We start from the raw sequence: 22,235 nt of genomic DNA on the forward strand, positions 1-22,235 counted from the left end.
GCATGGTGAGGGGAAGCAACAGGTGTCACAGAAATGACGTGGTCTACCAGAATACAGTACCATATACCTTCTGAGGAAGGTCACGACTTGTGCTCACAAACATGTTGGCTTAAATGATCGCTGATTTTAGGGTTCCACAGAATGTCATAACATGCGTGATGCAGAGGAATAAGAATAAAAGCCTAGGTTGATTCATTACTAGTAACAGTGGCGAAATATACAGCTTACACAATCCACACCTTTCAAAATTGCTACCAGAGTTGCTTTTCCATTAAGAATTCAATAACCAAAAAAGTACTTTAGAAAATAAGTTGACTCAAGCTTCCTGGGAAGGAAGCATACTATATTTCTGAGCCTTGGAGGGCCTGGTGTGTCTTCAAGGGGAAAGAACTTATGCAAGGAGAGAAAGCAAAAATGGTAAGAGGTGTCACTGATTCTGACTGAATTAAGTCGGCTGTGGGTGCTACAAGGCTCCTCACTTGAAATGTGCATTTGTGTGTGGGTGTGCATGCACACGCATGTCATTTGTCAGTTTCTATGGGTTTGTATTAATATAGCTGAGAATGCAAAAAAGCAGAGACCAAAAGGTATGCTCATTTTTGTTTTTCTAAAGTCAGTTCGTTTCAGAATTAAGTCACTGACAGGCTGGCATGGAACGTTAGCATGAAGGTTAGGATTTGGAACAGTATTATAGAGTAGTCCTGTGCTGCTTAAACCAGAAGGGACTGTGGTATCTCCTTCACTATAGCTCTGCCTGTGGAATCACCATTTCTACTTGTTTCAATCACAGAAGCAGGAATGGGCATTCTTCTAGGCCATTCTGCCTAGCTCAAATAAATTCTCCTGGAAGTCGGGCACGGTAACACACGGTGTAATCCCAATGTAATCTCTGGAGGCTGAGGCAGGAAGATCACAAGTTCAAAGCCAGCCTCAGCAATTTAGTGAGGCCTTGAGCAACTTAGTGAGACCCTGTCTCAAAATAAAAAATAAAAAGGGCTGGGGAGGTGGCTCAGAGGTTAAGTACCCCTGGGTTCAATCCCTGGTGTACACACACACACACACACACACACACACACACACACACACACACTCTCCTAGAATCTGTTTGCAAAAAGCAAATAGGATATTTCTTAAATTCATTTGATCTGCCTCCAGATTTATTTCTTTATTTTGTTGCTGGAGATTGAACCCAGGGCCTTGAGCATGCTAAGCACAGGCTCTATCACTGAGCCACTACCTCAGCACCTATTTTTAAAATTTATTATTATTATTTTAATTTTTAAACTACATACCATCTTGGAAGAAGAAAGTCCACAATTTTGTGTTACTCTTCTAAGGAAAAGCAAAGTTGTTGAGGGGCGGGCAGGAAAGAAATGTGAATTTTAAAAACAGATCAACTATATACTTTGGATTTTTTTTGTTTGTTTTGACAGGATCTCACTAAATTGCCCAGCCTGGCCTCAAACTTGAGATCCTCCTCCCTCAGCCTGGGATTATAGGTGCACTCTAATTAGCCTGGCTGAGAAAGATATTTTTAACATTTTCCTTGGAATAAAAAACCCTGCTACCACAAGGTGGGGTGGCACACACCTGTAATCCCAGTGGTTTGGGAGGCAGAGGCAGGAGGATTTAGAGTTCAAAGCCAGCCTCCGCAAAATCGAGGCACTAAGCAACTCAGTGAGACCCTGTCACTAAATAAAATACAAAATAGGGCTGGGGTTGTGGCTCAGTGGTAGAGTGCTTTCCTAGCACACATGAGGCACTGGGTTCTAATCCTCAGCACGACATAAAGATAAAATAAAGATATTATGTCCACCTACAACTAAAAAATGAATGTTTAAAAAAAATAGGACTGGGGATGAGGTTCAGTGAAGGGACACCCTACCAACCAAACAAAAACAAAAACCCTGGTACCCTTTTTTTTTATTGGAGGGTCTCTAAAGTAAACCTTTATAAGTTTTTACTTATCCTACCTGCCATCCTGGGAAAGGCTCAAGTGTTTGGCTTACCTTACAGTTAAAGAAACAGAGACCCAAAGTTATAGTAAAATTAGGGAATGGATCTGAATTCATTTGAATTATGAAAGTTCCCCTTAAAATTCACCTAAGAATCCTTAGAAATAAGGAGCTCCTATTATGCAAATTTTTATCTCTACAGGGAAGAAATGAAGGGAGAATCTTTGATCAAAGAAGCAAGGCCAAAGTTTGAAAAAAAAAAAGTGAAAATTAAGCAGAAAGAAGGATAAAGGATAAGGTATTTCTGAAGCCAAAATGCTGAAAGGATAAAACTTGATTTAACAATGTGTTAAAAAATACCATTGCATTTGAAGTTTTTTCATTTGAATACTTTCAGGATTTTTACTCTCCTTAAAATATACAGCAAAACCTCCCATACCGTGTACACATACACATTCAGTGATCTTTTGTAGTGACTGCTTAGCCAATGTGAATACTTAGTTCACCGGATTCTTACACCCTAACTGTGGCAAAATTACCAGAATCTGTCTTTTGTTTCCAGATAACTCATTGAATCTCTGTAGAAACATCAAGTTCTTTGAAATTTTCTGAATATTGAGAAATTGGCTTTTATCACTCTAATCCTCATAACATTATCTTCAAATATGAAAACAATGTATGTTTGTTGTAGCTATCAAAACACTTTTTATTGTAATACCACTATACTCATGTCTCCATTTCCAGTCTAAACTGGTTCAAACTATCCCCATCTTTAAATCCCATTTTTTTGTGTTTCTGTTTCAATTAGGAAGCATTTAAGAATGAATGTTTATCTTAGAGAACTGAGTCACATTCTATGAGATGTCTTCTTCATGTGCATAATATTTTAGGAAGACCAAAACAACGTATCTTTCTTTTACTGTAGAGTTATGTTAGAGGTTATAACTCATGTAGTAATTTATATATTTTGATAGGGATAATTAAGAAAAAAAATCACTTTTGTGCCAAATAAATTTGTACACTCAAAAATTGGTTTAGTTATTGTTGAAAAGTAATCTGTAAACTAGAACTATTTCCTCCATTTTAAAGAAAAATGTCCATTCATTTTAGCCTTAATATATTTATCATTCAATAATATTGAGGTATTTTAATTTTTCTTACTAGGGAAACATTTTCTATATTAAAGTCTTCTAGCAAATTAGTGTTTATATGCCTCTTACACAGCAGGCTTTTTTTTTTTTTTTGCTTACTCTCGGCAATTATGGCACAATTCTCAGAGGGTTGGAAAGTGTGGTCTTTCTCTATTTCTTGCAATTTCAAGGCTATTGCTCTTTGGAGTTTGAAGTGGCTATTATTTACACATTAAAAAAAAGCAGCTTGTTCATGGTTCTGTAATACTAAGTGTGCTAACTAATATAATTAGACAGAAATAAGAGGTGCACATTTTTTAACCAATATGCAATTTTTTTTGCACTACACAGATTTTTTAAAAACACGATATTAGCAACTTTTAAAGTACACTGATGACTATTGCTTTGTCAAAGTTTAGAAAATGCTTGGCATTCTTCAAGCAGTGCCTCAGTAATTAACTCTTTAAATATTAATCCACTTAAAACAAGAAAAGGCCATTAGTGGTGGGAATTACTTCAACAAGCTCTATCAAAATCTAGGTAACAGTTCATCTTACTGGTAAGGCACATTGATTTTCAGCTCAATCATTCTTGGAAATACTTTAAGTTCCGCTTACCTAAGTACCCTGCAAGGGACCTTTAAAAAAAGGCGATTAGGACTATATTTACTTATGCTATTTCTCCTGGCAGCTTTGTTTGCCACCAACTTATAAAAAGCCCATATGTAAACAGACTTAAGATCCCAGCTTGGGAGATAATTTGGGAGAGATGTGTGGGAAAAGGGGAGATGGGAAGAGATTGTCATTAGCAAGAACAATTTAGGATCTGACTTTGTTTCCTATCTCTCCCCTTTACAGCCTGATTCTTTAAAAGCTCTACCAGCAATTCTATTAATTTCTATTAAAAGTTCATGGGAGTGAGAAAATAACTGCTTCAAAAAATGCAGCACCTATGTCAAGTAAAAGGCTCTCAAGCATTCCAGAACCTATTCCGTTGGATGGCCTTTTTCCCCAAACATCAGACCTAGCTAGATGCATGGAGCTGGACTTAGGTCATCGTGGAGCAGCAAACACGCTGGCAGACTTTGGGAAGGAGTGAGGAGATGGTTATAGCAGCAGATATTATAGAATGAGAGGTACAGGGGCCCTGAGGAGGAAAACACAGAATGGGGGCTAGATGCAGAAAGGAGCATGAACACTCTTTAGCTTTGACACATCACAGACACTAAAAAGAAGGAAAAAGTCTTTTTTCTCTTACTGGCCACTTTGCCTGGATCTCAGTGCTCGTAAACCAAATCTATTATTATAGATTCAGTCATGTTATTATAATTCAGTCATGAATGGACTTTTCTGGATTCACTTGGAAATCTAGCACTGGGTGATATGTATGTAGGGAAATATGAGTTTTGAACAACCAAATTACAAGTAAATTAATTATCTGAGGATTATCTAAATGGAACTGTCCTTACAAAAGTTGGCTTTTTTTTTTTTTTTTGTATTGGGGACTGAACTCAGGGGCGCTTGGCCACATCCCCAGCCCTATTTTGTATTTTATTTAGAGACAGGATCTCACTTAGTTTAAGCTAGCTCTTTGAACTTGCAATTTTCTTGTCTCAGCCTCGAGAGCCACAGAGATTACAGGAGTGTGCACCACCACACCTGGCCAAGAGTTGACTTTTGACTTCTCTGGGAATGGTATGTGTCATCCAGAGCCCTAGGTTAACCTACTACTTGTCTCTTGACTATTTTCATTTCTCCCTGGATGCCTACAAAAGTTAAGTGAAGGATAAAAAGAGAAGGATGCATTTAAACCAACTGCACTATTTGGAATTCTGATTCTTTTTCTATTTCCCTTTGATTCCCATTTCCATGACTAACCAAGGAATAAAGAGCTCTTCAGTTGCTTGCAGAGAAAGGTGCATATGGAATTGTGTGGCATTTTGAAACAAATGGCTAGGTGAAATTGCCCCAATTTTCCCTGGCCTATTTTTGAGCTTCCTCTGGGGGCTTCATGTATGCTGCATGTCTAATATCAGGGTCTAATATGATGAACTTTTTTGGAGGGGAGGTACCAGGAACTAAATCCAGGGGGCCTTAACCACTGAGCAATTTCCCCAGCCCTTTTTATATTTTATTTAGAGTCAGGGTCTTGCTGAGTTGCTAAGTTGCTGAGGCTGGCTTCAAACTCTAGATCCTCCTGCCTCAGCCTCCCAAGCTGTTAGGATTCCAGGCATGCAGTTCCATACCCAACATATGTACTTATTTCTATGTTCCAGGCACACACTGCATGTGCAACCAGGGCACAGTATATTCTGCACGAATATCAATCCTACAACTTTATGCTATCTCTATTTCTTTGGATGTTTCTGAGACTAAATCCTGGGAATAAGATGATGCTCCTCAACCTTGACTGCTCATTGGAATCAACTGGGAAGCTTTATAAACTAAGACTGTGTCACAACCCCAGAGCTTATGACTTAATAAATTGGAGTGTGGGGAATTTTTAAAAGCACAACAGGAGATTCTAATTGTGCAGCCATGGTTAAAATCACTGCATATACTCAATCACTGTATGTAGAAACATACTGACTTTCATTGAATTTTAAATTTGATTTAGGTCAATCAACATTTATTGAGTGCCTACTCCATATAAGGCACAAAGGCAAACTTCTGACACAGTCCATATCAATGAGTAACTAAAATCTAGCACAAGCAAACAAAAGTGGGCTAGGGTCAGGGGAGAGAGCAGCAGGTGTCTAGAGTCTATGCTCTGTAGAAAACACTGTAGAAAGTAATCTCTTCCTCCAGACCCATGAAATTCACTACAAATTTTCAAAGAAATTATTCTGTTTGATTGGGGCATGGGAAATCAGAAAATATTTCACAGAGGAAGTGGCATTTGAGATGAACTTTATGGAACAGGTAGGATTTCCAGAGGTGGAAACAGCCTCCAGGTAAAGGTTGGAGAGAGGCATGTGGATGGAAGGCAAAGTCTTGTGTGGTGTTGCCACTGTGCTGGGTGTTTTTTCTGGTGATGGGGTAAGCTTGAATACCCCGAGACAGAACAGCTGGTACCTACCTGAGTTGGCTCCAAGTAGCCATTGGGGATTTGAAAATTAGGGAATAATGTCAGTAGAGCAGGACTTTGGGGAGAATGAGGTGATGTTGGGGTCTGGGTTGGATTTGAGTAGGAAGAAGTCACAGTATTAGAGCCAAGAAGACCACTTAGAAGTCTTTTATGGTTGAAGTTAGAAATATTGAGGGAAATTAAGATAGTAATGAAAGTTGGAACTGGGTGACTGTAGGGGAATGGAAAGGAAAGCCTGAAAATAAGAGGAATAATAAATTAGGATGAATAGAATTTCTTGCTTGATTGGAAAAAGTAAGAAAAAAAAAACTTGATTGTTTCTTATTCTGATTGTGAGGAACGTGATGGTGCCATTACTAGAAATCATTAAGTTTGGTTGAGGAATGGTTTATGAAAGGGAAGATAATGAATCTGATTTTGGTTATGTTGAAAGCAAACACGTGCAGTGGAACTAAAATTTCTTATTCAAATGACTCTCATTGTCATTGAATTCTAATAGAATTATGAAAGCAGGGCACTGATGTGTTTAGCACAGTGGTTCTCAACAAAAGGGAAGCCGGTTGGGGTTGCTACAGCACCTAGGGTAGAAGCTAGGGATGCTGCTAAGTATCCTCCAATCCATACGTCAGTCCTCCTCCACAACGAATTATCAGACCCCCAAGGTCAATACTACCCAGGTTGAGAAACCCTAATTTAATACAATTCAATAGCTCAAATTTCAGGAATTTTTAGGTTTGTTATATTTTGAGTGAGGCAGCGCCACCTAGTGGCCAATTACAATACTTATCCTAGATCTCTGTTGAACACAATCAAAGAGGACTGATAAAAAAATAATTCAGAAAGCTAAGACATATAGAGATGAGTACCCGCCCCCACCATGGGAGAATGTCTAGGGCTTACAAATGTGTATGCAATAGGGACATCAGGTGTACAATCTAGAAACAATCTCTGAGTCAGAAAGTACTTCTTGGTTATGAGATTTCATAATAGAAGCCAATACAGAAATATTTTATGGGATATCCAAGATGCATTCTATTCCATTAAAGTTGCCTATATTTTACTACTGTTACTGCATAAATAAAAAAGGAAACAAAAACCTAATAATTCTGCTGAACATAGTTGACTGAAATCTTCATTTCTTACAAATGCAGATTATGGCATTTTTAAAGTAGAAATCAAGACTGAAAAATAGAGATTTAAAAAGTTATGAAAAAATAGAATGAAGAGAACTAGAAACTTTTGTTGGATAAAGAATAGATCTTTGCCTCAGGAAACATCCATTCTACATGCCTTAAACATTGGCCCTCCTACTAAATCGCAGGGTCTCTGAGGGCAGGACTGTGTCTTATTCATATGTTTGCATCTCCCACAGTATCTACCATGGTATCTTATATAGAGTAGACACACAAAGGATTTTTTTGAGTGAATGAATTTATTTTTATTCTGGAAATTTCTTGCCTTGGAGCAAAGAAAGTTTCAAGCCTTTCTAAGCAATTACTATCTCTAACTCAATTAAATAAGATGCCCGCAGAGGGGGCCTGACATAGAGAACACCAGAGATTTGAGCAAAGGGAATCAGTGGAAAATGTGCTGTGATGACCATTCTTTGGGCAGTTTTTGGACTGCTGTAGATTGTAGACTCCTGTGTCTAACAGATTTACTCATCCAGCAAGTATTTGTTGCATGTCTACTTGTGCTATATTCTTTTCTAGACACTAGGGATATCACTGGGATCTTGAGACTAAAAATTCCTAAATTGAGAGGCAAATTTTGAATAGGTGGATTAGAATAAAGATGCAAATTCCCCTTTCCCTCCACTTTCCTGGTTAGTGTAATATTTTCTATGTAGAAAATGCCATTTGATCAACGATCTTAAAGCAGCTCACAGCTATTAAAGATCTCTCGTTCCACAATCACGTCTTGGCTACTGTAAATGGAAAGCCAGCATTCTCCCATCACTTCTCTTCTTGTCTGCATCTCTTCCTTCCCTATTACCTTAGACACTTCCAGACTTTTGGGAGGGAGTGAGTACATACTGGGTAGTATTTTACAAGCAAATGATGAAGATGATTCTTGTACATTTTGCAACTGGCAACTAAAGCTTGTAGTTTTTAAAGTGACCCCACAGAAGACTTTTTCCCCCTTGATTGGTTTATTAACAGCTTTTTAGTTTCAGAGTCTAGAGATGCAAAGTCAGAAAGAAGAAAAATCAATCACCATTTCAAACCAAATGGTGAAGACAGGCTGGTGGGTTCCTATTTTGGCCACAGAATAAATGCACAGTGCAACACTGAGTGTTCAGGTGAATTTTTTTTTTTCATGTCTCAAGCACCTTTTGGCACCTTATTATATGGCTCATGTACACCCAGGATATGCAAATCAAAAGTGTTTCACCACATGTGAGATTTGTATGATATGATCTCCTAATGCTAAGTGATTTAATGAGTTCATCAAAACTACTGCTATGAATGTAACTAATGAAAGGTGACAGCAACTTCCCCAGTTTTTTGATTGCTGGATGAATTAGTTATATTCTAAGGTCACTACTGTATAACTCCTCTCAGCCCAGGCATATGGCCCCTAATTTCTCCTAGTAGGACCTAAACATTCCTAACATAATGGGGACAGGGAGCATGCTAGCCTTTCCCCAAAGTAGTAGATGGCTGCAGTATGACATCTTTGGTTCATCTCTATTGCTCACTTTTTTGTTGGAATCTTTAAAAGGCACAGCCCCACAGCTCCCGCGACCTCCTCATCTGAGACTACAAGAGTCCCCAGCCAACTTATTCAAAGCACTTCTTACCACAGGTCCAACAGCATGGGTACTCACTCAAATCCTGATGCTTAGAAACTGCTGTGACTGGCCCTTACTTCCCTCTCCACAGTCTGCCCCCTTACGCAGCAGGCACCCAGACATCCTTAAAGTTCATCACTTTCCACTACACTCCGAGAAGAGCGTGAATACACCATTGTGCTTTCCATGGAGGAAAAAGCAGAAAAAATGTCAAGTCCTTTACTGGTGAGAGATCCGTAGCGACTGCCACTGGGCCGGATAGACATGGGTGCTGGGATCTGCTGGTGCCACTGAGCTGGAAAATGGAGCAAATAATGTGTTATGATCAAGGGCATACAGTCTGGCAGGTACCCCACAGAAGTGCGTTCTGTCCTCACTCCAATGCTCCCTTTGAATTCTTGGTAAAGCATTTAAGGATATCTAGATCTGAATGATCTTTTTTGCAAAAGAGAGCAATAAAACATTCCCTGCCATGAACAGGGAAATTGATCTGGTGATCTCTTAAGGCTCTAATTCTACAACCTGTGATTCTCACTTAGCAAGAGGTTAGAATTCCTGAAAGAAGGAAGAGTGGATGACTATGGTGATTTCTCAAAATTATCCCCTCTCACTGACAAGCGTGGGGTCTGCTGGCGACTATGTACAGGGGATTGTAGGCTCACAGAGGAGGGCACCTCATGAGATATCGGCAAGAAACTGTGGCCATAGAAGCCAAAAAGGTGGGTTCAACCCTGTGGGAAGTACCCATCCTACACCCTAACCACCCTAAACAGCCATTACCTATCTACCCACCCAGAACCCTAATCAGGTTCAATGAGTTAAAGCAAGAAGACTAAAAAGTAGCTTATATGCAATCAAGCATGGTTCATGGACAAAAGAGAATTGATTTGAGTTTCCATATTCACCAGGTGCTATTCAAAGGAGATCTTGTTTTTAGCAGACTCGATCCTTAGGCTTGAACATGACCTGAATAAAATACCTATCCCCACTGTGCAGTCTCTGCTATTATCTCTGATTCAGAAATTACCAAGTGCTGGGTACAGTGATGCATGCCTGTATTCCCAGCAACTCAAGAGGCTGAGGCAGGAAGATTGCAAGTTCAAGACCATCCTCAGCAAATAAGTGAGACCCTGTCTTGAAATAAAAAAGGGCTGGGGATAGGCTGGGGTTGTAGCTTAGTGGTAGAGCACTTGCCTAGCATGTGTGAGGCACTGGGTTCAATTCTCAGCATCACATAAAAATAAATAAATAAAAAAAAATAAAGGTATTGTGTCCATCTACAACTAAAAAAAATATTTTTAAAAAAGAAAAAAGCTAGGGATGAGGCTCAATGGTCAAGTGCCTTGAGTTCAATCCCTAGTACCAAAAAGAAAAAAAAATTAGCAAGCAATCTCCTGATAGGTTTCTGGGTACCTTGATACGGAGAAGGGGGTATACTAGGTGGGGAACACTGGGGTTCTGGGTCTTAGGAAGCTGTGCTCCTGTTTAGCATTCTGATTTATAAATTGGTCCTTTGTTGATTTCATTATCTGTAATCAGTTTTTCATTCTTAAGTTCCTCTGAGTGGAGAGAATCAAATTTGTAAAGCCATAACACTGAAGGCAAAACTTACAGCAATTCCACTTTAAGAGCATCTCTTATCCTTACCCTGATTACTCTGGCATCTTAATTGGACAGTAATTCCTAATTTTAGGATTTATTTCTGGTGCTGGGGATTGAACTCAGGGCCTTAGACATACTAGGCATGTACTCTACCACTGAGCTACACCCCAGCAGCACTTGAGATGAGAGTGGAGCCTTACTATTCCATTTCTTAGAAGTGTGGTGGTGGTGGTAGAGGAGGAGGTGGTAGTGAAATTATTCTAGTCTAAGGCCTCCATCATCTTTCCCACCCCAGATCCCAACAGACCCAACAGCACCTCCTATTGTTAGTACCGTGAAGGACAGGAAAGAGGCTAGCTGGGAACTCAGCCACTGGAGGGCAGTGTTGATTTATGTCATCCATTTCAGGGTTTACCAGTTGGAGACCTATTGCCTTCAGACCTGGAGGAAACGCCTAGACCAAGAAACCTATCATTGGCATCTTTCTCCTTGGATGTTTTTAGCTTCCTTCACAATTGATTTTCTTTCCCCTTTCCTTTTTTTTTTTTTTTTGATGAGATGAGGGGTGAATACCGGTATTGAACTCAGGGGCACTCGACCACTGAGCCCCACCCCAGCCCTATTTTGTATTTTATTTAGAGACAGGCTCTCACTGAGTTGCTCAGTACCTTGCTTTTGCTGAGACTGGCTTTGAACTCATGATCCTCTTGCCTCAGCCTCCCAAACTGCTGGGATTTCAGGTATGCGCCACTGAGCCTGGCCACAATTGATTTTCTTTTCAAGTCAGAAAAAAATAATACAGATCTATATCTTTCCTCTAAAAATGAGACCTAGGGAAAATGGCAGGTCAAACCCCTTTCTGCATGGTACTAAATAAAGGGGATACCTTTTGTTCACCTGTAAACAGCAGGGCTCTCAGGTTCTAAATAGAATTGCTGTTGTTATTCTGATTAATCATGTTAAACAAGTTACGAATGTGAAATTTATTGGTTTAACCAATTATTTAAACAAAAAAAAAAAAAGGAAAAAGAAAAAAGAAGCACTCTTTTGGATTAAAGACCATGACTCTAAAACATACCAGTTCATGTCAAAGAGTTTAAGGAAGGGGAATAGAGCACACAAAAACATTAATAAAGATTAATTTCTTAGATCCTTTGAAAATGAGAAACATGGCTCAAAGGATTGATAACGAAGACCTGGGTTTGCTTCTTAGCTGTACTCGCTAAACTCTCTGAGTCTCCGTTTTCTCAGCATTTAAATGAGGGTAACAACAATTATAATAATTTCATGAGCCTGGGAGGACCAAGGATACCACTTTCATTAATTATGTCACTATTCAAATGTCACTTGAGTTTAATATTATTAATTTACTTCCACTTAATAGGGAACTCTGATTGGGGGATTGGAGCAATATACATTAGTTGAATGCATAAATAAATGAATGATGGCATCTAGAAAATTCTTCTGGGTGATCACGGTAGTAGGAAGTTCCTGTGGGTGACCCCCTGCAGAAGGAGACAGCATGAAGACACTGGATGGCTAAGAATGCTTGGCTGCACTTTAGAATCTCAGGTCACACCTCAGGTAGGTGCACATTGTGGGCTAGCTGAAGTCTTCCTAGGATCAGAATTCCTCTTTTGGAAGAAGGTTAAGTTCATGGCAAAACACAGAAGTGTACAAAAGCCCTGAGGTACCTAGGACAAGATGACTTTAAAAATCCATCTCTTAAGCACTAAAATCTACCCAATTCTTTTATGGACACTTACTAATCCTAAAAAAAAAAAAAAAATGATCTTAAAGCTGCCTGTCACACACAGATGTTCAACCAATGGATGACATTATACTTACCGTATATATCCAACCTAGCAGTGCACGACACTATGCCAGCTTCGTTTTTGGCTGACAGCGTGTACCATCCAGCATCTGATTTCTTGGCTGGCTGAATGAGGAGGCAGACATATCCTGTTGTGTCCTGGTGCATGCTGGAGAAGAGAAAGAACATACCCATATTTTAAGTAGGAGCAGAAGCATCTCTGTCAAATTTAGGGAAACTCACTCTCTACAGGGAAAAAAAAGGAAATTCTGTTGAAGACAAGCACAAAGCAAATCTGAAGGTTAAAAGAAACTACAAAAGACCAGCAATGAACCTTATAATGAACCTTATAATGCTTAGAAGAAGGTGACAGCCATCCAAGATGCTGTGACCAGTGTCTGTATGTTCCACTGCTCCAGCTCCACCAAAGTTTTCCTTCCTATCAGGGGGAACCCTGCTTTTCGCAACCAAAGTACAGAATGATCTCTTTTCTAAATAAGATTGGAAATTTCAGTGAGAACTTTGTTAAGAAGCTGCGGGAAAGTAAATCAAAACAAGATCCCAGGGGCAAATGTATCTACAGCCTGGAGATGGCATTTCCTAATGTGACCAGAGGGAATGCATGTAGAATTTAGCTTAATGTGATTGAGGAAATCAGTCTGCTTTTTCCTTCTGTTTTCTGTACATCAGTAGTTTTCAACCTTGGCTGCACATTAGAATCTCAGGCCACACCTCAGGGAATTACATCAGAACCTCAGGCTGGGATCCAAGCATTAGGATTTTAAAGAAATTCCCCAGGTGATTTTGATCTGCGGCCAAGGATGGAGAACCAACCACGTGGCTACATGGCCCTTTTACCCCTTATTGATCTGGCCTCTTTTATACCCTGTTCCAAGATCCCTTCAGAGACTGCCACAGCTCATTTACCGGGTAGAGATAATACCAATAACTTCTTGAGTTCGAAGAATAAACAAGTGTGTCCCTTTGGTTGAAAGCTATTTATTATTTGTAAAATAATAAGACTAAATAAAGTCATAACAAGTAAAACAAAAGTAAAAAAAATACCCATCACAATTTCACCACCTTATTATGTTGGCTACCTTCACTTTCTGATTAATGAATTCATTCTTGGAATATTTCTTTATTAAACTCTTGTTGAATACTCTGTTGGGCAGGGCCAGGTGGCTCATGCCTGTAATCCCAGTGGCTCTGAGGCTGAGGTAGGAGGATCACAAGTTCAAAGCCAGCCTGAGCAATTTTAGTGAGGTTCTAAGCAACTTAGAGAGACCCTGAATCTAAATAAAATACAAAAAGGTCTGGAATGTGGCTCAGTGGTTGAGTGCCCCTGGGTTCAATCCCCAGTACTAAGAAAAAAAAAAAAACAAGAAAGAAAGAAAGAAAGAAAGAAAGAAAGAAAGAAAGAAAGAAAGAAAAGAATATTCTGTTGGGCACAATCCTGGATGTGCTGCCTTGGGTGCTGAGGGTGTAAAGATGAAAATGACAAAAACTCTTTCTCTAGAAGAGTCCCTAAGCTTAGTAGGAAAGAAAAAATAAGAGTTAAATAAGTAAAAGTAGCAATAAATAGAATGCAACACACGATAGAGAAATGACGCAGGAAAGGTGCTTTGGGAACATAGAGGGAAGGTTATTTGGGGAAGTCCCTGGCACTAAGGAGAAGGTGTGAAGATGTTCAGAAGCACAAGCATATGTAAGATTAAGCTACAGAAAAATGAACACTGCACAAAGACCAATGATGAATAAAAAGAAATTAAAAATGTACTTTGTAAGTACTATAATATAACATACCCAATTAACTTGTGAGAAAGCTTCCCAAAAGATGTGCTAGAGCCTTTCTAAAAGGTTGAATTTGTTCCAGCAGCTCGGGAGGCTGAGGCAGGAGGATCTCAAGTTCAAAGCCAGCCTCAGCAACTTAGTGAGGCCCTAAGCAACTCAGTGAGATCCTGTCTCTAAGTAAAACACAAAAAGGGCTGGGGATGTGGTGCAGTGGTTAAGGCCCCTAGGTTCAATAGCCAGTACCAAAAAAAAAAAAAAAAAAGATTGGGGACGAGGCTGTTCCAGGTAGTGGAACAACTTGAGCAAAGACATGATGGTATAGAAGAGAGGGTGGCATGTTCATTATGGCCAGGAGTGGAGAGTACATGGGGAGGTGGGAGGACTAGGGACAAGGCAGGAGAGAGAGCCACATGTACATGGTAAAAGGTTGGGATTCTTCCTTTCAGGTGATAAGGAACTGTTGACACATCTTAAGCTGCAGGTGGTGTAATCAGTTTGCATTTGTAAAAGACCACTCTAACAGTGGTGAGGAGGAGAACTGAATAGGGCTTGTGCCTGGTGTCAGAGACATATTAGAATGCTGTTGCTTCAGTTTAGTGAGTTGAGGAAATACATGCATTTGTTCATTCATTCTGTATAAATTGCTACCAGTAAAAGGCAAGGTGCTTGGTGTTGTGAGGTGTCAGGAAATACAAAGACAAAGCTAAGGTGCTCACCTAAGCTCAGATGCTCACAGTCCAGTCGAGGTGACACAGAATGAAACCAATAACACTAACAATAATGGCCATGTGCAACAGCAGAAAACGGGCTCAGACCTGGATCACAGAATACAGACCCAGTCCTGGACTGGGGAGGGGAGGAAGCAGGGGCACTGCTCTGCCTGGAGGTCAAGATTTTGAGCTGAGCCTGAGGGATCACAGACACTGGGGAGGTAGACCGTAGTTGGAGGAAGACACGGAAGAGAGTACTCAAGGAAGAAAAGCTACAAGCAGAGACACATCGGTGAGAAGGTGGGGATTTAGAAGCCATAAATACTTCATAAATTTATTGTATAATTTTAAACTTAAAGTTTTTAATCTCTGAGACAACCATACAACATACAACAAAAACATTGACAAAAAAAGGAATAAATTCTTGATATACACAATAATGTGAATGAAACTCAAGAGCATATTGCTAGGAAGCAAGACCCAAAAGGCTACAATCTTATTAGGTGGCCCAACATGTGCTCCAAGCGCACAGGTCCCTGTGGTGGCTGCCATACCTGATCCTCTCTCTGGTGGAAGGGATGGTCTCATTGTCTTTCTTCCAGTAGAACACGGGTGGGGGCATGCCTATCACACGGCACTCCAGTCTCACTGGGTGGCCTTCGGGAACACCGCTATTTTGCAGTTTCTCCAGGATCACAGGTGCTTTCTTCACTTCTTTTGCTGAGTGAGAGAAGAGATTTCTTGTTTGAATAGTAAGTGCTTTGAAGTTCATGCCTCAAATACACTACATTCTGGAATTCAGAACACTTCTTGTACCCTTAGTGAGGATCATTGCCTTGATCAAGCTCCATAAATGTTTACAAAAAAAAATTGGGCCATGTGAGATAACACTTGAAGATTTGGGATGCAAATGCTAGGAATGGTTAAATTAGAGGATTTTCTTTAACTGTGCAATAATAACTTTTGAGAAACAATATTCTTTATATACTAAAATTGATCCTTTTTTTTTTCTTTTTTGGAGGAATGTATTTCATAGGAGATGTATCAGTTTTCCCCAACTTTTTGTTTTGGAAAAAAAAAACCCTCATACCTACAGAATCATATGGTTTTAAAAAATACACAAAATTACACTTTCTAAGAAGGTCTTTCTTTTGTCCAGAACCTCTTATGTCAGGGTTTCAAAGTCAAGGTTAAAGCAAAATGGTGGGGAAAAAGGTAAAGATCTGCAATCAATGTATCCTTGCAAAATAAATCTTTCCTATTCTGTTGGCAAGAGGAAATTCATTGTAAGGAATGGAAAAAAGATAAATAAGCATTTATTTGCAGGCAGGAATGATGTGCTGAAGATACTGTGAGCTCATCAGACTGCAAGACAGCAGGAGAAAACCCAAGTCCAGAATTCCTAAATTCTGAAACTTAATTCTGGCTAGACTTCTGCCCTATAGAGGTGGCTCCTTGTAGGTGATGTTTTGCTTTCCTCTTCTATAGGCATGACAGCATTTTGTTCACATTAGCTTATAAGATAAGAGTTTGTTCTCTTATCAGCTCAAATTTGCCAAGCACCCTCCATGTTCTAGGCACTAAGGCTGATACTAGAGATACACACAACAAGTCAGAGTCTCTGACTTCAGAAGCTCACGCAAAGAAATGAACAATTACACAGAAGGCCATGAGCTCTCTAAAAGTTCCTGCTTTTCATTTCTTTTCTTTTTTTTTTTTTGAGATAGAGGGTCTCATTAAGTTGCCCAGGCTGGGCTTGAATTTGTGGTCCTTTCGCCTCATCCCTCCAGGAGCTGAGATTACTGGCATAGAAATACAGAGGAGGACTGGGAAGGAGTAGTTGTGCTTGGTGGATCTACTGTGCCAGGGGGGTGACACTTGAGTTAGTCTTTAGAGAATGAATAAGAAGCTGCTGGGCTAAGAAGGGTATTCTAGATAGAGGGGCCACAGATGTAAAGGCCTGTAACTTAGGGAGATTTAAAAAAAGCCTGGTATGTTTCAGGAATAATACATTGACTGCAGGACAAATGACTGGAATGTAGTGACAGTCAATTTGTTGATTGCTCAATGAATAATTAATTACAATGCTCCCTTTATTGCATGTGTAATATGTACAAGGTTCTGTGTTCTGTTTTAACATTAACACTGTTTTTGAAAGCAACCTAGAAATATGGTCCTTACTACAGTGAAGCGGAAACTGAGATTGGCGGAGTAAAGGACTACGGAATTCTGCCAGAGATTCTGCATATTTGCACAATAATTTTGAAGGGAGTTATGTCTGGGGGTCCCAGCAGCAAACCTTACCTACTACAGTGAGCTCCAGACTAAAAGAATTCTGCCCAGTTTTGTTGGTAGCCACACACGTATAGGTCCCCGCATCCCGCTGGGTGAGTGGGTCAATGAGCAGAGAGTGGATTCCTGTCTCCCTGATCAGCATCTTGTGGGAGGCATCTGGTAGCACAGGTTGGCCATTGAGCAGCCACGTCAGCTCTGGGGGCGGTAAGCCACTCACCTAATAAACAACAGGACAGCTGAGGCAAATGACAGACTGATGACAGGCAGATTTATTTGGTGGTTGAATTCTTCATCCTTGTTTGGCAAGTATACAGTGAGAGAAAACATGGAGTGATGAGAACCCTTCTGGAGCAGTACAGGGAGAAGAGGGAGGGTTCTGAATGAATTGCTGCATGAATTTAAATGATATGGTATTTTGACCCCAGTTTAGGTCACGATTAATCTATTTGATTATATTCATCAGAATAAATAAGAATTAAGCTATAGATAAAACAGACCTGAAGCATCAACATCAGAGATGATATATTGCTTGTAAACTTAATAAGCATGAGTTAGATATGAGAAAGGTCAGATAATAAACCAGGGTTCTCAAATTTTGCTGCAAATTATAAGAGGATGGAGAGGGTTTAAAAATTCCAGTGCCCAGGATTGTGGCTCAGCGGTTGAGAGCTCACCTAGCATGTGTGAGGCACTGGGTTCGATCCTCAGCACCACATAAAAGTAAATAAAATAAATGTATTGTGTACAAATAAAAAATACATATTAAAAAAAATCCAGTGTCCACTTAGAATATTAAACCAGAATCTCTAAGGAGAGGACTCAGACCTTGTAGTTTTTAGAGTTTTGTGAGGGGGAAATAACAGTCAATCTGAATATTATTTAGGCAGCAATGGGAGACTAAGAATCACTGATAGAGGTGCATTCTGAACGAATGCTTAACCTCAAGCCTTCCCAAATTTGCATCTACATTTTCCACAGCATTCCGCATTTTGTCTGGGGCAGAAGTGGTGACTTAAGTTTCTCATCATATTAAGAGGTATCTGCCCTGCTCATCTCACACCTAGTTTTTAATTTAAAAATTAGAATACAGATTCAGTAAATGTGATGGATGTTTATTAGTATGAGAAACCATGTTCTGCTCTCCTAAACTGCCTCACAATCATTGTTTCATGACTATAATTTTTTAAAGGCTACACCTCATAATAATCATTTCAGGGATACAAAGAAAAAAAAAAATCACACTGAAATAAAAACTTTCCAGACACCACGTGGAAGGAAATGTTCAAATTATATCACCTCCTTGGTTGTATTTTAAAAATGCAATTAACTTAATACAATGCCAAAAAATATAATGACTTAAAAATTTCATGAAATAACTTAATTTTGTCTGGTATTAAATTTTCCAAAAAAAGCCTATGTGGAAAATGATCTATCCCTTTGCTAAGAATTCCTTCTTTGGAAACCACAGCTCCAACAAAACAAATACAAACAAAAATATAAATGCAAGCAAACAATCAAATGCAAAATCTGAGTAGATCTGGAACTAAGGACAAGTGCTAAGAATCTACCTTACAGTCCAGCCGACAGAGGCGCCCCTCGTGAGCTACCATATCCCCAGGAGCCTGCAGAAAATGTGGTCGGAAAAAGCGTTCCTGTAGAGGCTCTTTGTCTCTTTCTTGCACTCGGGACCTTCCCCTAGAACAAGTATGTTCAGGTTTCAGACATAGAAGCCATTTTACAAACTCATAGCAACAGGTATTTTGTCATGGCTATAGGACTATAAAGACAGCAGCAGCGGTTTTTTTTTTTTCTTTCTTTCTTTTTTTGGGGTGGGGAGGGGAAAGAGCCTTCTAGGGCAGAAAATTAATAATAATAATAATAATAATAATAATAATAATAATAATAATAATGATAGTGTGGAGTTAATTAAAAAGAAAAAGAAAGCAAAGTGCTAAGCATGTCATAAACTGTAGGATTATCTTGGGAGATCTGTAATCAAATAAACAGGCTTTAGCTTCTTTCTCTCTGAAGTCATTCTGGGTTAAGTGGCTCAGCTTTCTTGCTGTGGGTTTGACCAGTTGTTCAAAAGACATCAAAATAAACAAATAAATCAGTATTCAATCTGAACCTCAAAAGAGAGACCAAAAGAGAAGTCCTGTTTATTATCCAGAACAAGGCAGCTTCAATCTCTTTGGCTTTGAGTAATAAAATTTAACCTGGTTATAAATTATGGCAGACCATTAAAGATGTCCACGAACTTAAACTGGGTAAGAATGACCAACAGTAACAGCTGTTCTTAAAAAAAGAAGAAGGTATAGTTGCAAGGCTGGTGAAATACTGTAGCTGAAACATGGGTTGCTATTTTTATTCCTTTGGTAAGTCACATTTAATTCATATGTGTCAGCAACTATGGAATGCTTTGCTAAGACTTTGTGGCACCATAAGACTCAAGCCACGCTCTTTCTTCTTAGTGATTAGTAAAATCAGAGAGGATAAAAAGCTAATTGCTGTAGTGGAGACAGCAAAAATAATTGCTCTATATACATATAATCATTAAAGGCTCCTGTTTTATTAAAGAGAAGACAGTGACTCAATTCAAAGGATCTAATTTATATCTTATGTACACAGGTGCTACTAATGGTTACAAATTTTTAACCATTAAAATGTACCAAAGATCAGTATTTCTCAAATGTTAATGTGCTTGTGAATCACATGGCCTGTTGTTAAAATGCAGATTCTGATTCGGTAATCTGGGGTTGGCTTGAACTTCTATATTTCCGACAAACTCGAAAGTGGTGCTGGTGCTGCTGGCCGAAGGCTACCTTTAAGTAACAATATGTAGACCCAACAACTTTGGTGCTGTTTGTGGAGGGTAGGCATATGGGAGGAGCCCCCAGAAAGTGGATTCTTCTTATCTTTACCTGTGAGACTGACCCGCAGGGGTTAGCCGACTGCGAATGGGCAAACTCTGTACCATCAAGTGGCCAGAACAGCTGATTCTCCCCTGAGAAATAGGAAAAGAACAAGATTAAATTAAGAACTTCAGAAGGACATGGTAGTGTGTACCTGCAATCCCAGCCACTGTGGTGGTTGAGGGAGGATCACAAGTCAGGTCATCCTGGGCTACTCAGTGCGACCCTGTCTCAAAAGTTAAAAGGAATGGGGGCTGGGGGGGGGGTAGCTCTGTGGTAAGGGCTCATGTGAAATGACTTGGGTTCAGTCCCCAGTACTGAATTTAAAAAAAAAAAAAAAAAGAAAAGAAAAGAAAAAAGAAAGAAATCTACGTTTTTTTTTTTCAATTTATATGTTTTTTTTTCTGCATTAGAACATTATGAAACTTTTTGCTATTATGATTTTTTCTTTGTAGGAGTGGAATGAAAACAATATAATGTGTCTTCTTGTCTTTATATTCCAGGGGTAGAGATTTTTTTAAGACTATCGTGATGATTTTTATTTTAACCTGAGAAATGAACAGAGCACAAATATAAAAAGTTTTTCTTTAACTTTTTGTGAACTTAATACAACTTGTAGCCACAATGCAGAGAGCATGGCCAAATAGTTTTATACTTTTCTCAATAGAGATTCATCCTGTTCTTTCACTAGGAAGAGTGGATGAGAGTAGAAATTATAATTCTGTACTTTGTATTTGAATAGTGATTAAGGACTGGGGTTGTACCTCAGTGGTAGAGCGCTTGCCTCAGCACCACATAAAAATAAATAAATGAATAAATAAATAGTGAATAAATAAGTACCTACATAAACAAACAAGTAAATAAAAAGTATTGAGTCCATCTCCAAGTAAAAAAAAACTATTTTAAAAATTAGTAATTAAAGACATTTTTTTCTGGCCTATCTTTTAGGGAAATTTTAAGACTTGGCCTCATTCAAAAAAGAAGGTGAGAGATTAGATTATGACTTTTCAATTTTTATCAAGAAAAAGAAGGATATGAATTTGAAGGACACTTAAAACCTTTTTGAAGTAATTTACCTGTTCTCTAAAGAACAAAAATGACATATTGTACTTTGATAGAATAATTGGTAGAATAACTCATTAACTCCTCAAGAGACTCAAGGAGTTGACAAACATAAAATTCAGCCCAACAGGTATGGGAGGGAAATGTAGTGAAGAAATAGTACCAATGTCCTTTGACAAAGCCTGAAATGTTGAGTGACCCGTCAGTGGCTAACTAGTCTTTTAGGTTGTGATACTACGCTCTAGTTACACACAATCACAATGCTTCTCATTCATTTTCCTCAGCAATCCTGAGTAACTCGCACTTCTCAAGGTCTCATTCACAATGACATCAACCGCTCCTTCCTCAGAGTGCAGCACAGTGCGTAACCCTGCGTCTCCACCTGGGGGTTGGCTGCCATGATGGTGTAGTTGCCGTCGTCATCGCTGGTGGTGGATTCAATGTGCAGAGAACACGTCCCATCTCCTTCTCGCCTCATTTTGCAGTGCTCATTTCTCTTAGAAATCTGCTTCCCATCTTTGAACCAGTAAACCTGAAGTGAAAGATAATCAAGAAGATTATATGTATATGCATGTGTGCATGTATATATATGTGCATATATAATGTTCCATATATCTTTAGAAGATAAAGAACTAGGGAGTAGGGTGAGGCAAGTGTCAACTATCATTTCTACAACATGTTCCTCTTTTCAAAGCACTTGGAAAAAAGGCTATAAAACTTATTTAAAATGATAGTATGATATACCCCTCCATTATATAATACTTAAGTCAAAAATTCAATATAATTTAGGACTAAGATAAAGCTTTTGAGTATTTTATTGTACTTCATTATTAGTTTAGAAGATACCCTAAGAACCAGATGTGTCTTCAGAGGCAAAACAACGAAAACCAGGAAACTGGCTCTTTTCTTATTACTTATATACATATTTAAGTCTCCTGCAGTTGCAGATCTCAGTACCTATGATAGCTCACCATGCTTGAAAGAGAGTATGGTTTAATATACCAAGTTGAATAAGGCTAGAATTAACTAGCTAAATTTCTCATCTAGCCAAAATAAAAAATTTTTCTTCCTGACAAGTTCT

The 22,235-nt window shown here is 39.0% G+C and overlaps 1 protein-coding gene across 1 annotated transcript in view; it reads right to left on the bottom strand.

Annotated features, from left to right (window-relative positions):
* Positions 1-7,591: 7,591 nt before the first annotated feature.
* Positions 7,592-22,235, bottom strand: part of Mypn (myopalladin) — a 76,147-nt gene continuing 61,503 nt past the window's right edge. Inside the window, exons 13-19 of the mRNA XM_005325976.4 lie at positions 21,537-21,686; positions 20,102-20,184; positions 18,749-18,875; positions 17,190-17,397; positions 15,440-15,605; positions 12,417-12,550; positions 7,592-9,261 (exon numbers count right to left, since the gene is read on the bottom strand). Coding sequence (XP_005326033.1) covers positions 9,092-9,261; positions 12,417-12,550; positions 15,440-15,605; positions 17,190-17,397; positions 18,749-18,875; positions 20,102-20,184; positions 21,537-21,686 — 1,038 coding nt within the window. The 3' untranslated portion in view covers positions 7,592-9,091. The remainder of the gene's footprint in view (positions 9,262-12,416; positions 12,551-15,439; positions 15,606-17,189; positions 17,398-18,748; positions 18,876-20,101; positions 20,185-21,536; positions 21,687-22,235) is intronic.

This window comes from Ictidomys tridecemlineatus, chromosome 1 (assembly GCF_052094955.1).
Source record: "Ictidomys tridecemlineatus isolate mIctTri1 chromosome 1, mIctTri1.hap1, whole genome shotgun sequence".
In the NCBI taxonomy this organism is placed as follows: Eukaryota; Metazoa; Chordata; class Mammalia; order Rodentia; family Sciuridae; genus Ictidomys; species Ictidomys tridecemlineatus.